The 18,356-nt window shown below is 47.9% G+C and overlaps 1 protein-coding gene across 2 annotated transcripts; it reads left to right on the top strand.

The window, feature by feature from the left end:
* The first annotated feature begins 239 nt into the window (after window positions 1–239).
* Window positions 240–9,840, top strand: LOC140420371 (uncharacterized). Of its 2 annotated transcripts, none has more exons than XM_072504378.1 (2): window positions 240–420; window positions 7,527–9,840. In XM_072504378.1, the coding sequence occupies exon 2, from the start codon at window positions 7,874–7,876 to the stop codon at window positions 8,891–8,893; it is 1,020 nt and encodes a 339-aa protein (XP_072360479.1). In that variant the 5' UTR covers window positions 240–420; window positions 7,527–7,873; the 3' UTR covers window positions 8,894–9,840. The 2 variants fall into 2 exon arrangements, with proteins under 2 accessions (XP_072360479.1, XP_072360478.1); XM_072504377.1 differs by lacking the exon at window positions 240–420 and adding an exon at window positions 2,758–3,190.
* The last annotated feature ends 8,516 nt before the right edge of the window (window positions 9,841–18,356 follow it).

Genomic DNA, 18,356 nt, shown 5'->3' with positions numbered 1-18,356 from the left:
GGCCGGGGGCGGACACCAAGCTCGCACACAACCGCCCAAGCCTCCTCCACTTTTCATCCCAGGAGTTTGGAGACTGGGCTCCAGATGAGTAATGGCGGCCGCGGCTCCCACAATTCCCCGCACTAGAGAAACTGCTCTATCCGCCGCGTGGGTAGGCGTCCGGGACTGCGCATGTCTAAGGGAAGGGGAAGCTGCGCATGTGTAGAGGAGCTCACTTCCGCTGACATTACTGCTAAGGTGTTTACCAATAGGAAGATTGGAGGACCGGAAGGACTCTGCTCCTCTGCCAATCAGAGCTCGCCATTGTCTCAATGCGGAAGCTGGACATGGCGGTGTCTGCCGAGCAAAACTGTTGTTTCTCCGACCCTGAATGAGCTTGAGCTACAGACAGACTGAACCTTCCTCCTGTCTCCAACATCTGTGAGTACCTCTTTTATTGTCGTCACAATTTTCAACATAGACTCGTTTACAGGGCACAAGGCCCGATTACACTTCACATTAAACGAATCAACAGTCACCGAACACGAAACAGCTACAAGGCACAAGACCTAGTTACACTTCACATTAACGATTAAACGATCATTGAGCATAAAACAGCTGCGAGGCGCAAGGCCCAATTACATTTTACGATAACGTTGCAACAGTCATTGAACACAAACAGCTGCAAAGCGCAGGGTCGAGTTACGTTCCCTAGTACCAATCAGCCAGTCATTTATCACAACCAGCCACAAGGCACAGGCCCCACATATAATTCAGATAACAATCACACAGATTCGTAACTCGAACAGTCGTAAGGCACAAGGCTAACCAAACGACTGTTCCAAAAGCAAAAGGAAACAAAAACACAAAACACAACCACATCGAGGCAACCACCTCTAAACACATACACAAGCAGTCGCGAGGCACAAGGCCCCGAAACCATACGACCACTCCAAAATAAAGTAAAGAAAGAGAGAAACGAAACCCAAAAGTACAACACACAACACACAGGTTTCGAAGTAACGACTCTACACACATGAGACAAGCAGTCGCGAGGCACAAGGCCCCGCTACAATACGGCCACTCCAGTACAAACATGACCCTCAGGGCCTCAATTTATCTCAACAGTTATGATATGAAAAACCCAGTCACTGGGGACCAGGCCTTAATTCACCCCAGAAAAAAATTTACCAGGATAAAATCCGTCATCGAACACTAATCCCTGCTCACCCGCCCCCGTTCACCCCGCCCTGCAGCCGACACCACGGAGGAAAGGACTGGCTGAAAAGCACAGACCCACGGGGCGCCAGACCTGAGCGCGGCGGAGGAGAGAGGGTTCCCCCCTTTCTGGACCCTGCCCGAGGGCACGGGACCATTCTGAGGGAGAGCAGTTTCACATTTTAACAACTTCATATCAATAACCCAATCACCAGGCACCAGGCCTTGATTTACCCCGGAAAGAATTTACCAGGATAAAATCCGTCATCGAACACTAATCCCTGCTCACCCGCCCCCGTTCACCCCGCCCTGCAGCCGACACCACGGAGGAAAGGCCCCCTCCTTTTAAGAGCACAGACCACCGGAGAGCCAGACCCGGGCACGGCGGAGGAGAGAGGGTTCCCCCCTTCTGGACCCCGCCCGAGACCATTCGGAGGGAGATCAGTTTCACATTTTAACAATTTCATATCAATAACCCAATCACCAGGCCTCAATTCACCCCATAAAAAATTTATCAAGATCCAATCCATCATCGAACACTAATCCCTGCTCACCCACCCCCGTTCACCCCGCCCTGCAGCCGACACCACGGAGGAAAGGCCCGGCCGAAGAGCACAGACCCCCCGGGGCGCCAGACCTGAGCGCGGCGGAGGAGAGAGGGTTCCCCCCTTCTGTACCCTGCCCGAGGGCACGGGACCATTCAGAGGGAGAGCAGTTTCACATTTTAACAATTTCATATCAAGATCCAATCCATCACTGAACACTAATCCCTGCCCACCCACCCCCGTTCACCACGCCCTGCAGCCGACACCCCGGGGGAAGGCCCCCCCATGGCTGAGAGCGCAGACCCCCGGGGAGCCAGACCTGAGCGCGGCGGAGGAGAGAGGGTCAGAGCAGCTCCGCACTGACCAGCGTTCCACTATTAATACTAGGATACCATTTCGGAAAAAGCCGAAATGAGTTAAATGTAATAGGCTACTAAATACAACAAGGCAAAGAAAACAAGAAAACAAATCCCCCAGCATACATAGAAAAGTCTAGAGAAAAAGTCCATTAATTTTGCAAGTGGTACCAGCGCTCTTGCCGAAATTCACGAGAGACAACATGTCCTCAAAGTCCTCCAGTGGCAGCGGCCTGAGTCGCTCCAATGTTGGCAACAGTCGAAAATGGGGAAGAAAGTCCCGGAGTCAGTCCCATCCGCCCGCAGAGCGTCCAGGGGGGCGAGCCCCCGGAGACCCCAGGAACGGCAGTAACCCACCCCGGGCTGCAGGCAGCGGGCCGCTCGTCGGGTAGTCTACACCCCGGTTCCGTCATGCCGCTTCCAGCAGCCTATCCAGCTGCCATCCTTCCTCCATTCCTCCGTCCTTCAGTGGGCGAACTCACAACAGCTGACAGCAAACCTCGCAGTCCGAAGCAGCATCTCCGCAGCTCGACCGCTGACCTGAAACTCAACTGGTCGCGGTATTCCGAAACCGGTCCTCTCCTCTTCTCTCAGGGACCAGGAGCGATGGGCGCCGAGTTGCCGTTCCACCCCATCCAGGAAGCTCCCAGAAGTGGCCTGCCTTGTGAATCGGCCCGGGGGCGGACACCAAGCTCGCACACAACCGCCCAAGCCTCCTCCACTTTTCATCCCAGGAGTTTGGAGACTGGGCTCCAGATGAGTAATGGCGGCCGCGGCCCCCACAATTCCCCGCACTAGAGAAACTGCTCTATCCGCCGCGTGGGTAGGCGTCCGGGACTGCGCATGTCTAAGGGAAGGGGAAGCTGCGCATGTGTAGAGGAGCTCACTTCCCCTGACATTACTGCTCAGGTGTTGACCAATAGGAAGATTGGAGGACCGGAAGGACTCTGCTCCTCTGCCAATCAGAGCTCCCCATTGTCTCAATGCGGAAGCTGGACATGGCGGTTTCTGCCGAGCAAAACTGTTGTTCCTCCAACCCTGAATGAGCTTGAGCTTCAGACAGACTGAACCTTCCTCCTGTCTCCAACATCTGTGAGTAACTCTTTTATTGTCGTCACAATTATTACAGAAACCAATTTACAAGGCTCCAGACTTCATTACACTTCAAATTGACGATTAAACAGTCACTGAACACGAAACAGCTGCAAGGCACAAGGCCCAATTACATTTCACAGTAACGTTGTAACAGTCATTGAACACAAACAGCTGCAAGGCGCAGGCCGAAATACGTTTCCAGATACCAATTAACCAGTCACTTATCACAACCAGCCGCAAGGCACAGGCCCTACTCATAGTTCAAGTAACAATCAGACAGTCACATAACACGAACAGTCGTGAGGCACAAGGCCATGAAACCAAACGACCGTTCCAAAAGCAAGAAGGAACAGAAAACCACAATACACAAGTACATCGAGGCAACGACCTCTAAACATATAAACAAGCAGTCTCGAGGCACAAGGCCTCAAAACCATACGACCACTCCAAAAGAAACAGAGAAGAAAAGAAAAGAAACAAAACCCAAAAGTACAACACAAGACACAGGCACACTTCAAGGTGACGACCTCTAAACACATAAGACAAGCAGTCACGAGGCACAAGGCCCCGATACAATACGGCCGCTCCAGTACAAATATGACCCACAGGGCCTCGATTCATTTTAACAGTATCATATCAAACCCAATCACCAGGCACCAGGCCTTAATTCACCCCAGAAAAGATTTAACAGGATAGAATCCATCACCAAACACTAATCCCTGCTCACCCACCCCCGTTCACCCCGCCCTGCAGCCGACACCCCGGGGGAAAGGCCCCTCCTCGCTAAGAGCACAGACCACCGGAGAGCCAGACCCGGGCGCGGCAGAGGAGAGAGGGTTCCCCCCTCCTGGACCCCGCCCAAAGGCACGGGACCATTCAGAGGGAGAGCAGTTTCGCACCAACTAGCGTTCCACCACAAATACTAAATAACATTTCGGAAAAAAAGCCAAAATGAGTTTAATGTCATAGGCTGCTAAAGAAAACGAAAAGCAAAGAAAACATGAAAACAAAATCCCTTAGTACTCATAGAAAAGTCCATTAAAAAAAAAAAAGAGTCCATTAATTTTGCACGTTCCACATCATGACCCCGGCGCTCCAGCCGAAATTTCACAAGGAACAACATGTCCTCAAAGTCCTCCAATGGCAGCGGCCAGAGTCGCTCCAATGTTGGCAACAGTCGACAACGGGGAAGAAAGTCCCTGAGTCAGTCCCAACCGCCCACATGGTGTCCAGGGGGGCCAAATCCCCGGAGACCCCAGGAACGGCAGCAACCCACCCCGGGCTGCAGGCCGCGGGCCGCCCATCGGGTGTCCACTCCCAGTTCTGACCCGCCGCTTCCAGCAGCCTATCCAGCTGCCATCCTTCCTCCATTCCTTCGTCCTCCATTGGGCGAACTCAAAACCGCCGACAGCAAACCTCGCAGTCCGAAGCAGCGTCTCCGCAGCTCAACCGCTGACTTGAAACACGACTGGTCGCAGTACTCCGAAACCGGTCTTCTCCCCTTCCCTCGGGGACCAGGAGCAATGGGCGCCGAGTTGCTGTTTCACCCCATCCAGGAAGCTCCCAGAGGCGGCCTGCCTTTCGAATCGGCCCGGGGGCGGACACCAAGCTCGCACACAACCGCCCAAGCCTCCTCCACTTTTCACCCCAGGAGTTTGGACAGTGTCGGCCGTAGCTCCCACAATCCCCCGCGCTGGGGAACCCGCTCTATCCGCCGCACGGGCGGGTGATCAGGTACTGCGCATGTCCAAGGGTGAGGGGAAGCTGCGCATGTGTGGAGGAAAGCCCAGCCCCTGACCTTCCTGTGAGGTGTTGGCTAATGGATAGAGTTAGGACCGGAAGGATGCTGGTCCTCCAATCAGCGCGGGCTTTATGTGAAAGGAGATTGGGCTTCACACAGACTGAAACGTCCTCCTGTCTCCAACGTCTGTGAGTAAAACACTTTCTTTTCTCCCTCATTCCATTTATTGTTTTCAATTGGTGATTTGCAGCAACTGAAGGGAAAGGAAGTGAATCCAGGGAGGGTGCAGATTCTGGAAAGCTTGGCCCTGATCTCTCTCTCTCTCTCTGAAAGACATTGACACCCTTTGCTCCCTCAGCTTGACACATTTATTTGTCTGGCTAAAAGGATGGTCTCTTTCCTAATGTTCACAATTAAAGGGCTGGTTTCCCCAGGAGATGACGGACATTTAAGGGGACAGTAAACAGGGCAAATCCAACTCAGCCAATTACTTCTCTGTAGGTCTACTGTCCATCATCAACAAAGTGATGGAAGGAGTCATCAAAGTTGCTATTAAGTGGCAATTATTCTGCAATAACCGGTTCCTGGACGCTCAGTTTGGGTTCCGCCAGGGTCACTCAGCTCCTGACCTCATTACAGCCTTAGTTGAAACTTGGACGAAAGAGTTGAATGCCAGAAGTGAGGTGAGAGTAACTGCCCTTGAAATCAATGCAGCATTTGACCGTGTTAGGCAACAAGGAGCCCGAGCTAAACTGGAGTCACAAGTGCCAGGCAATGAGCATCTCCAGACAAGAGAGGATCTAACCACCACCCCTTGACATTCAGTGGCATTTTCATCGCTGAATCCCCCACAACCAACATCCTGGGGGTTACCATTGATCAAAACTGAACTGGACTAGCCATATTAATACTGTAGTTCCCAGGGCAGGTCCAAGGCTGGGAATCCTACGGTGAGTAACACACCACCTGATGTCCCAAAGCCTGTCCACCAGACATCTACAAGCACAAGTCAGGAGTGTAATGGAATACACTCTACTTTGCTGGATGAGTGCAGCTCCAACAACAAGATGCTCGACACTATCCAGGACAAAGCAGCCTGATTGATTGCATCGCCTTCCACAAACATTCAAACCGTCCACCACCGACAAACAGTAGCAGCTGTGTATACCATCTACAAGATATACTGCAATAAATCATAAAGGTTCCTCAGACAGCACCTTCCAAACCCACAACCACCACCATCTAGAAGGACAAGAGCAGCAGATACCTGGGAACTCACCACCTGGAGGTTCGTTTCCAAGTTATACACCACCCTGACTTGGAAATATATTGCCGTTCCTTCACTGTCCTTGGGGCAACATCCTGGAATTCCCTCCCTAACAGCACAGGGGATGTAGGGAAGCATGGTGGAGCAGTGGTTAGCGCTGCTGCCTCACGGTGCCGAGGTTCCAGGTTCGATCCCGGCTCTGGGTCACTGTCCGTGTGCAGTTTGCACACTCTCCCCTTGTTTGTGTGGGTTTCGCCCCCACAACCCAAAGATGTGCAGGGTAGGTGGATTGGCCACGCTACATTGCCCCTTAATTGGAAAAAAATTAATTGGGTACTTTAAATTTGTAAAAAACAAATTATAAAGAAAAAAAACCAGCACAGGGGATGTACCTACACCTCAAGGACTGCAGCAGTTCAAGAAGGAAACTCACCACTACTTTGGAAGGCTAACTGGGGATGGGCAATAAATGCTGGCCTGACCAGCATTGTCCACATCCCGTAAATTAATTTTTAAAAATTTAATAATGGACAGAGATATGTCTAGTGTTGTTATATGGCATGTATTATATATATTGTTGATGGTTCTGTAGTAAAATACATGTATTATTATTTCTAGTTTTGTAAATAGTACTGTACCTACATTATATATTTCCAGTCATACATACAGTCATTGCAGCACCGACAGAATCCATTTGGTAACTCAAGTCAATGCCGACTCTCTGTACAGCAATCCAGTCAGTCCCATTCCCCCTCGATATCCCTGTTCCCCTGCAAGTTTATTTTCTTCAAGTAACCATCCTATTTTATTTTAAATTATTGATCATCTCGACTTCCACAACCCTTGTGGGCAGTGAGTTCCCTGTCATGACCACTCCATGGACGAATAAAATTATTCCTCAGAATTTCCCTATCACTAATCAGTAAATGTACTTATATGGAGATTCTCTACTCTTGTACAGGTTTTAGTGAGTTTAGATTTGTTGATCAGCACCTTCAGGAAAATTGGGAGGGAAAGTAAGTGAATACAGTCTGTATATTACACACATTTTTCATCCAGTAATTTAGACATTTCAGGTGTCTGTGTCCAGGACAGGAAGCAGTGAGCATGGATCTATCAATCAGCCTGAATCAGCACCTTCAGGAGAATTGGGAGGGTGAATATTAGATGCAGCAGAGTGAGAATGGAGGGAGAGTTTGTGGGATGGAGATTTAGAGCATTTCAGGGAAAGAGAGAGGAAAGAATGTTCGATAGAACCTAGAATTGTCTGTTCTGAGTTTCAATCCTGTCCTGACAATGATTACTCTTGTAAAATCTGTTTGCAGGCAGTTCGAACGAGAGGAGTTTGAGGCCAATATCTCAAACTAAATATCCCATCAAGAACTGACTGAGTCACTCAATTCTTGGGATCATCGGCCTTTGAATCTAGAAGGAGAAATGTTTGTCTATTCTGTCTGCTTCAAGAGATTTTAAACATCAGTGTGTCTGGAAAAGCACAGGGACACACACGCACACCCATGTGAGACTGTTACAGAGCACTGACTATGCAAAGAGCTTTAACCAGTGACACAGCCTGAAAAAATACTTCACCATTCAGAGTAGGGAGAGACTGTACAGGTGTTCTGTGTGTGGACGAGGCTTCAACTGATTGTCCAACGTGGTGAGACGCAAAATGACCCGGACCATGGGGAAACCATGGAAATGTGAGGATTGTGGGAAGGGATTCAGAGCCCCGTGCGAGCTGGAAAGGCATCAACGCAGTCACACTGGAGAGAGGCCTTTCACCTGCTCTCAGTGTGAAAAGGGATTCGCTGACATTGGCAGCCTGCGGAAACATGAACGAGTTCACACTGGGGAGAGGCCGTTCACCTGCTCTGACTGTGGGAAGGGATTCATTCAGTTATCCAGCCTGCAGATCCACCAGCGAGTTCACACTGGAGAGAGGCCTTTCACCTGCTCTCAGTGTGAAAAGGGATTCCCTGACATTGGCACCCTGCGGAAACACGAACGAGTTCACACTGGAGAGAGGCCATTCACCTGCCCTCAGTGTGAAAAGGGATTCAATAACATTAGCAACCTACGGAGACACGAACGAGTTCACACTGGAGAGAGGCCATTCACCTGCTCTCAGTGTGAAAAGGGATTCAATAACATTAGCAACCTATGGAGACATGAACGAGTTCACACTGGAGAGAGGCCGTTCACCTGTTCTCAGTGTGAAAAGGGATTCACTGACATGAGCAACCTGCGGAACCACAAACGAGTTCACACTGGAGAGAGGCCATTCACCTACTCTGACTGTGGGAAGGGATTCCCTCGGTTATCCAACCTGCAGAGACACCAGCGAGTTCACACCGGGGAGAAACCGTTCATCTGCAGTGTGTGTGATATGGGATTCACTCAATTATCCAGCCTGCTGAAACACAATGTCACTCACACCAAGAGCAGGCCCTTTAAATGCTCTGACTGCAGGAAGGGTTTCAAAAGCTCTCAGCGACTGATGTCCCACCAGCGCGTTCACTCTGAGGAGAGACCGTTCAGCTGCTCTCACTGCACAAAGAGGTTTAGAACCTCATCCAACCTGATGAAACACGAGCGAAATCACACCGGGGAGAGCCCGTTCACCTCTCCGACTGGGAAAAGATTCACTCGGTCATCACTTGTTGAGCCACAATGTCACTCACAGCAATGAGAGACCCTTTAAATGCTCCGATTGTGGGAGTGGGTTTAAAAGCTCTCAGGTATTGATGTCCCACCAGCGCATTCACACAGAGGAGAGACCGTTCAGCTGCTCTCATTGCACAAAGAGGTTTAGAACATCAGCCACACTGCGGAGACACCAGCGAGTTCACACTGGAAAGAAGCCATTCACCTGCTCTCACTGTGGGGAGGGATTCACTCAGTCGTCCAACATCCTGAGACACCAAAGGGTTCACAAGTGATGATAAGTTAGATTCTGCTGCTATTCCTGCTGTTAATCACACCCAGGGCAGAACCTGGAGCGGGTGGATGGGTTTGCCTCCTCTTCAACTCCCTCCCCGGGCCTACTTTCTGGCGTGGCCGGCCCCTGAACACCGACTCCATCTTGAGTCGGGGGCGGCGCGCTAAAGAAGTCCCCCATGCATGCACAGGATGGCACGGCCCAACTGCGCATGCACAGGATTCAGCTGGCCCAACTGCACATGCATGCATGCGGCGTGAACTGCTCCAGCGCCGTGCTGGCCCCTATGGGGGCCAGAATCGTACGTAACCGGGCCCGGTTTGCGACGGCGTTCACGATGGCGCGAACTCTTGTGCCCAATATTGGAGAATCGCCCTCAAGATGTTCTGCATTAACCTTGCTTGTTGCTGAGGTTTTGCTACATTTTGTAAATGTTTGTGTTGCTAAGGCTGCAATACTTTTTCATTACTACATGTATTTGTAGAACAATTGTTTATTCATTACGAGGGCTTTTATACAACTTTTCTTGAAACAGTGTTAGATTCTTACACATATTAAGTTGCTGTACAGCAATTCTCATATTTTATCTGAAACAATGACTTTGCCTTGTGGATGTTCCATTTTCTGTCTGTATGTATACTGAATTTAAGAATTATACTGCATTCATTCTTCAAGGTACCAATAAATCAGTGAATCTATATTTTATGTAAATATGTGATAATTCCTTTACTGCGATTGTATCATTACACATTTTATTGTAAGTTCCCATTCAACTGCAGACAACTTGTTCCTCATAGCTTGACAGTTTCCTTCTGAGACAGAACCATGTAACCACCAAAGCCTATCTTCATCTAAACCTGCATTCTTTAGAGGTTTCAAACAGAAACAGGAGCTATCTGTCATCTACCTTCCAAAACACCCTTTTACTCTGTGATCCTTGTGAAATTTGAAGCCAAGTATTTGCCACAAGCCTCAAGAGCATCAGCCCACTGGAGGCAAAGTCGTGAGACCGGCCAGTCCAGCAGAAAGAAACCCTCCCCATTGACCAACTGACAGAATGAACACAATGCTGTTCTGGGTGTAATTGAGAGTAGCAACAATAACAGCAGAATCCAACCCCTGTAATCACTTGTGACCTTGTTGGTGTCTCAGCAGGTACAAGGAAACACAGAATCCCTTCCCACATTGAGTGCAGGTGAATGCTCACTCCCCGGGGTGAACTGGCTGATGTCTCCGCAGGGTGGATAAATGTCTGAATCCCTTCCCACACTGAGAGCAGTTCAATGGCCTCTCCCCAGTGTGAACCCTCTGGTGTGTCTGCAGGGTGAATGACTGACTGAATCCTTTCCCACACTGAGAGCAGCTGAATGGCCTCTCCCAGTGTGAATGCACCGATGAGCTTCCAGTGCAGATGGGGCTTTGAATCTCTTCCCACAGTCCCGGCATTTCCACTGTTTCTCCATGTTTTGGGTCTCCTTGTGTCTCTCCAGGTTAGACAATTGAAGCCTTACCCATACAGAGAACACGTGTACAGTCCCTCCCCTCTGTGAAGCTCTGTAACTGGTTGAAGCTCTTTCCACAGTCAGTGCTCTGGAACACTCTCACTCGGGTGCGTGTGACCCAAAGAATCAAGTGACTGTCAGATCAAGATGTGATGTTTGGGATTTCTGTCTGTAATTCCTCCTTTTCTAATATCCTGGAAAAACAATTTACAAAATACATCACTGTCAGTACAGGATAGAAACTCAGAACAGACAGTTCTAGTTTCTCTGGAACATTCTTTCCCCTCTCATTCCCCAAAAGCTGTAAATCTCCATCCCACACACTCTCCCTCCATTCTCACTCAGCTGTATTTAATATTAACCCTCCCAATTCTCCTGAAGGTGCTGATTCAGGCTGATTGACAGATCCCTGCTCACTGCTTCGTGTCCTGGACACAGATCATAACAAATAGGAACTGCAGTTTGGCCCATTAAACTTGCTCAACCCTTTATTTGTCGAATGAGGAATGGTTGAGGACTCTGGGTCTGTACTCGTTGGAGTTTAGAAGGATCAGGGGGGATCTTATTGAAACTTACAGGATACTGCGAGGCCTGGATAGAGTGGACATGGAGAGGATGTTTCCACTTGTAGGAAAAACTAGAACCAGAGGACACAATCTCAGACTAAAGGGAGGATCCTTTAAAACAAATGTGAGGAGGATTTTTTTCCGCCAGAGGTTGGTGAGTCTGTGGAACTCTTTGCCGCATTTGAGTTTTCCTCATTTGGGAAGGCCCACGTGCCTCGGACACTAACGACATGGCCGGTAGGGACAAGCACCGCCATCAAGGTAGCGGATTTAATTGGATATTATCGACCAAGGCCAAATCACTGCGTGTCTTTAAGACAGAGATAGATAGATTCTTGATTAATAAGGGGATCAGAGGTTATGGGGAGAAGGCAGGAGAATGGGGATGAGAAAATATCAGCCATGATTGAATGGCGGAGCAGACTCGATTGGCCGAGTGGCCTAATTTGGCTCCTATGTCTTATTAGTGTCACAAGTGGACTTACATTAACGCTGCAATGAAGTTACTGTGAAAACTAAGGCTGAACCTATCCAACCTTGGCTCCCTTACACAATTGAAATCCCCACCACCCCCTCCCATAATCAGCTGGTGAGAATCCAAATCCTAGATTTGACCATTTTGAAGGCAGTGCTGGATAGATTCTTGATAAGCAAGGGAGTGAAAGGTTATCGGGGGGTTGGGAATGTGGAGTTGAGGTTACAATCAGATCAGCTGTGAACTTATTGAGGGGAGCCTGCTCCACAGTTTGGTTGTGGGATGCAGAATGTATTGATCCCATAACCCGACTCATTCCACTTCCCTTTCTCTTTCCTCTTTTTGGAGGTCATATTTGGCTGATCCCACATGCTATTTACACTTCTGAACCTTTTGGTGTTTGCTGCTACACAAAATTGGGCTGCCCTAAAATTCGGCCTCTTCAGTGAACCTCTGAGCACCCGGGACAAAACTGAATAGAACTGACCCCCCGCTAAAATTCGGCCGGTTAAGAAAGCCTCAATCATTGTATTAAGTTGATCTTTTCTCTACACCTTGCTATAGCTGTAACATTATATTCTGCAGTCTCCACTTCCTTCTCTATGTACGGTATGCATTGTTTGTACTGCATGCAAGAAACAATACTTTTCACTGTATCCTAATACATGTGACAATAATACATCAAATCAAATCAAAAAAAGTACATCATCATCAAAACATATACACAAGGGCAGGCAAAGAATTATGCAGTCAATAGGAAAGACAATCTGGCGGGTGTCTATTCTGCACTGGTTCCCTGCTCACTTAAGGGATTTGGTTCTGCTTGGCCTTGGATGTCCTCTCCGGGTCTTCAGACGATGTCTCTCCCCTGGAAGGTGTTATAGTCTCTTTTGCAGACAGAAGATTAGGAGCAGCAAGGGGATCTTCAGCAATCTCGGTTTCTGCGGATTGACCAGAAGTCGCAGTCACATGATCAGATAGTATGCATGGCGGTTCATCCTGAGGTAGTCCTAGCACACATGGTACTGGCACATTGATGGGTGTCACTAACAACTGATCTGTGTCGTCTCTACACTCGCTCATCTTCAGTTTGCACAGTGTGGGAGACAGGGCCAGTTTCAGACAACACAGTTACAGGGACCCTCTTCTCGCTGGTGGTGCAGCTGCAGACCAAAACCTGCTCTCCTTGTTCAAAAAAGCATCGGTCCTTGAAGGTTTTCAGTGCATCTTCAAGGACTGGACAAACCTTTCGGCTGAACCATTTGTGGATGGGTGGTGAGGTGCTGATTTTGTGGATGGGTGGTGAGGTGCTGATTTTATGTGTTGGATACCACTCATCATTAGATAGTTCTCAAACTCCTGAGCTGTGAATTGTGGACCGTTATCACTCACAATTTGTTCTGGTTTCCCAAATCTGGCGGGAGAATCGCATCGGGATTTTCGATGGCTTGTTCTGCAGTTGTTGATTTCATTAGAACCACCTCAAGCCATTTGGAATGCGTATCTATGACAACCATCAACATGTGCCCCTCGTATGGCCCTGCAAAGTCAATGTGTAACATCATGGTTGAAGTCTCCTTGCTGCCAATGAAGCAGCAAGGGGTTCTTCAGCAATCTCGGTTTCTGCGGATTGACCAGAAGTCGCAGCCACATGATCAGGTAGTATGGATGGCGGTTCATCCTGAGGTAGTTCTAGCACACACGGTACTGGCACATTGATGGGTGTCACTAACAACTGATCTGTGTCGTCTCCACACTCGCTCATCTTCAGTTTGCACAGTGTGGGAGACAGGGCCAGTTTCAGATAACACAGTTACAGGGACCTTCTTCTCGCTGGTGGTGCAGCTGCACACCAAAACCTGCTCTCCTTGTCCAAAAAAGCATCTTTTGGGATTCCCTTCTCTTCAGGTTTGTGACTGCTGATTGTGTTCCACTATCTCGGACGTCTCCAGGGGAAATGTTGATCAGATGTCGTTCTCAGCTTCCTCTTCGGTTGTAGTAAAGCTGGGGAACTCTGAGTGGTCGTGTGTGTGTGGTGTTGCGAGACGTCGCCAAGAAACTGTTTAGACGGCAATTTAATGAATCTTGGTCCTTGAAGGTTTTCAGTGCATCTTCAAGGACTGGACAAACCTTTCAGCTGAACCATTTGTGGATGGGTGGTAAGGTGCTGATTTTGTGTGTTGGATACCACTCATCTTTAGATAGTTCTCAAACTCCTGAGCTGTGAATTGTGGACCGTTATCACTCTCAATTTGTTCTGGTTTCCCAAATCTGGTGGGAAAATCACATCGGGATTTTTGATGGTTTGTTCCGCAGTTGTTGATTTCATTAGGACCACCTCAAGCCATTTGGAATGTGTATCTATGACAACCATCAACATGTGCCCCTCGTATGGCCCTGCAAAGTCAATGTGTAACACCATGGTTGAAGTCTCCTTGCTGCCAATGAAGGAAAACCTTTTGTGGCCCAAAATAGTTAAGGGCCTGTGTGCCGTTAGCAATGTGAAGTGACGACCACAGAGATATTGGTGAAATCTTCTCGCACCATAAATAATACTCAGTGCCTCCTTCTCCAACTGGACGTAATCTGATTCAGCACTTGTTAAGGTATGTGACAAAAGCTATTGGTCTTTCTTCCCCTGAAGGTGGTATGTGTGACACCACCATCCCAACACCGTACGGCGCAACATCATTGGTAAGTTGTGGTGGTAACTTTGGGTTGAAATGGACCAACACTCCTGAATTCTTCAGTGTTTCTTTAACTGACTGATGTGCTTTTTCACACTCTGCTGTCCATTGCTATGCTTGTTTGATGCACAACTAATTAGGTCATGGTTTAAGCAGGGTTGCTCGCTTTGAATCAAATTTCTCATATTGGTTAATTAAACCGAGGAATGATCTTAACTGTGTTACATTCATTGGTCATGGATCCTCCATGATAGCCTCCATCTTCTTAGCTGCCTTCTCTTAGAATGGTGAGCAAATGTGGATATTCAGCCTCAACATTCATTTGCAAATAAGCCTGCAATAGGTCGATTTTACTGAATTTCTGTCCTCCTGCTAGGCCGGTGAACAAAGCCTCAATCAACAGTAGCAGGTATTGATCCGCACATAAAACCAGATTGATTGTAGTTTTAAAATCTCCGTAAATGCGTATAGTTCCGTCCTGCTTCATTACAGGCACAATAGAGGCTGCACAACCACGAGCGGTGATGAGTTGACTAGTAGTTAATTAACACACTAATCTTCAAGTAACACATTTGGTTAATATAAGATCCGATGGTTCAAAAAGACAACTTGTGGAAAACAATAGCTTTCTTTCTTACTAATTCAGCAATGAGCCTTATTCTTGACACAGACTTTGACAGAAAATGATGTCATGCAGTTTAATAAAATTAGGAAATATTCTTTGTTCAAATAATGTCTGGTGGCCCTGCTGTTTCTTGGAACATTTAGGTGCAATGTTATTTTTTAAAATACATACATCTATGTTAGCTTCCTTGACCTTGTTATTTATGACAGCGAATACGTTATTAAAGTGATTGATTTTTAAAACTAAAATTGATCACCGAAGACCTACAGCCAGTTTGCTAAATTACAACGGTGATTACACTTCATTGGCTGTGAAACATTTTAGGACGTCCTGTGCAAAATGTTAAATTGTCCAGGAATTAGATTTATTACACTCCATTCCTTCATCAAGATGATTAATAAAAATTCAATCTTCAATTTCTGTGATACCCATATATTTGACACCATTTTGAAAACTCTTGTGAAAATCCAAACACAGTGTCCTGAATGATTTGATTCAAAACACAGCGAGTTGTTGTGATTTGGAATGTGCGCCTGAAAACAGCGCAAGAAGCAGTTTCAACTGTTGTCTTTCAAAAGGCAACTGGACAGATTCTTGAACGGACAGGAAAATTGCAGGGTGATGGTTTTAATTGGATAGCTCGGCCAAAGCATGAGCTGGTTGGGCAGAATGGCCTCCTGTGCACTCTGAGCTTCGTGTGCATTTAAACCGAGTGGTAATGAGCTGGAACCCATTTCCTATGAGGCCGGGAGAAGCCTAGATGACAGAATGGTTATAAATGGAATTTGGATCAATACTTTAGGGAAATAAACCTGCAGGGATATCGGGATAGAACGGGGAAATAGAACTGACTGGTTTGCTCTACACAGAGCCAGCATGGCCTGGTTCCGAGTGGCTCCATTCTCTACCCTCATGAACCTACATACTAAAGAGAGAAATTTCATCAGCTCCACTCTCTCCAATTGAAAGCAGAAACGCACCTGAATCCAACCATTGTTATCACTTGTGAACTCGTGGTGTGTCAGCAGGTGGTGTGAGTGAGTGAATCCCTTCCCACACTCAGTGCAGGTGAACAGGCTCTCCCCGCTGTGAACTCGCCGATGTCTCAGAATGCCGGACGACATTTTAAATCTCTTTGCGCAGTGAGAGCAGCTAAACGGTTTGTCCTCGCCGTGAATACGCTGGTGGACCCTCAGACTGCAGCATTTTTGAAGCCGTTCCCACATTCCGAGCATTTAAAGGGTCTTTCATTAGTGTGAGTGACCTGGTGTACAAGCAGGCTGGATGACTGAGTGAATCACTGCTTATACATGGAGCAGGTGAATGGCCCCTCCCCAGTGTGAACCCGCTGGTGTCCGCAGGGCCGGTGCATCACAGAATCTCTTCCCACACTCAGAGCAGACGAGTGGCCTCCCCCAGTATGTACCGCTGATGTGTCACTAAGTTGGAAGAATTCCTAAATCTCTTCCCACAACTGGAGCAGGTGAATGGCCTCTCACCGGTGTGAACTCGCTTGTGTATCTGTAGATAAGTTGACTGATTGAAATCTTTTCCACACTCAATGCAGGTGAAGAGCCTCTCCACAGTATGAACTCGTCAGTGTGTCGGTAAGTTGGATGAATGACTGATTACTTCCCACATTCAGGACAGGTGAACGGCCTTTCTCCAGTGTGACTGCGGCAAAGAATCTCCAGCTTAGATGGGGCTGTGAATCCCTTCCCACATAGAGAGCAGATGAACGGCCTCTCTCCGGTGTGAATGCGATGATGCGTTTCCAGCACAGATGGAGATCTGAAACCCTTCCCAGCCACCACATTTGCACGCTTTCTTCATGATGTGGATGCATTTGTGACTGCAGGTTGGACAATCAGTTCAAATGTCATCCACACACAGAGCACATGTACGGTCTTTCCCCACTGTGAAGAATGTGATAAATTTCTTCTGCTTTTTAATTAGTTAAAGCTCTTTCCACAGTCAGTGCACTGGAACACTCTCACTCGGGTGTGTGTGTCTTGGTGCTTTTCCAGTCACACTGATGATTAAAATCTTTTGAAGCAGACAGAACAGAAAACATTTCTCCTTCCCGCTTCAAAGGCCGATGATATTCCGGTCTCAAGGAAACGAGTGGATCTATCAGATTGAGACATGATATTTGAGATTTCTGTCTGTAAATCTTCCTCTTCTAATATCCTGGAAAAACAATATACGAAAGTTATCACTTTCAGAACAGGATAGAGATTCAGAACAGACAATTCTAGTTTCTCTGGAACATTCTTTCCTCTCTCATTTCCCAAAAGCTGTAAATCTCTATCCCACAAACTCTCCTTCCATTCTTATTCTACTTTATCTAATATTCACCCTCCCAATTCTCCTGAAGGTGCTGATTCAGGCTGAGTGACAGATCCCTGCTCACTGCTTCCTGTCCTGGACACAGAAACATGAAAATTTAAATGCAGGCTGCCAGACAGATATATGTCTATATTACTGGACTAAAAATCATAGAATCTACTGTGCAGAAGGAGGCCATTCGGCCCATCGAGTCTGCACCGGCCCTTACATAGAGCACCCTACTCAAGCCCACGTCTCTACCCTGTCCCCGTAACTGCCACCCAGTAACCCCCACTTAATCTTTTTAGACACTAAGGGCAATTTAGCATGGCCAATCCACCTAACCCACACGGCTGCATGGTACCACAGTTGTTAGTACAATTGCTTCCCCGCTCCAGAGTCCCAGGTTCGATTCCTGACTTGGGTCTCTGTCTGTGCAGAGTCTGCATGTTCTCCCCGTGTCTGCATGGGTTTCCTCCGGGTGCTCTGGTTTCCTCCCACAGTCCAAAGATGTGCAGGTTAGGTGGATTAGCCATGATAAATTGCCCTTAGTGTCCAAAAAGGGTTGATGCGGTTACTGGGTTACGGGGATTGGGTGGAGGAGTGGGCTTAGCTAGGGTGCCCTTTCCAAGGGCCGATGCAGACTCGATGGGCCAAATGGCCTCCTTCTGCACTGAAAATTCTATGATTCTGCATCTTTGGACTGTGGGAGGAACCCCACGCAGACACGGGGAGAACGTGCAGACACCGCACAGACAGCAACCCAAGCTGGCAATCGAATCTGGGACCCTGGAGCTGTGAAGCAACTGTACTAACCACTATGCTACCGGGTTGCCCCTAAAAAATGTGTTCTGCCTCTAAAAATTTGGTTAACATACAGACTTGATTCCCTTTCTTCCCTTTCAATTGCTGCAAATCACCAATTGAAGGTCAGAATAAGAAAATGAATGGAAAGGAGAGGAAATAAAGTATTTTACTCACAGATGTTGGAGACACAAGGAGGTTTCAGTCTGTGTGAAGGTAAATCTTCG

This window comes from Scyliorhinus torazame, chromosome 5, assembly GCF_047496885.1.
Source record: "Scyliorhinus torazame isolate Kashiwa2021f chromosome 5, sScyTor2.1, whole genome shotgun sequence".
In the NCBI taxonomy this organism is placed as follows: Eukaryota; Metazoa; Chordata; class Chondrichthyes; order Carcharhiniformes; family Scyliorhinidae; genus Scyliorhinus; species Scyliorhinus torazame.
Note: the sequence above shows the minus strand (reverse complement) of the source record. Positions and strands in the feature narration are given on the sequence as shown.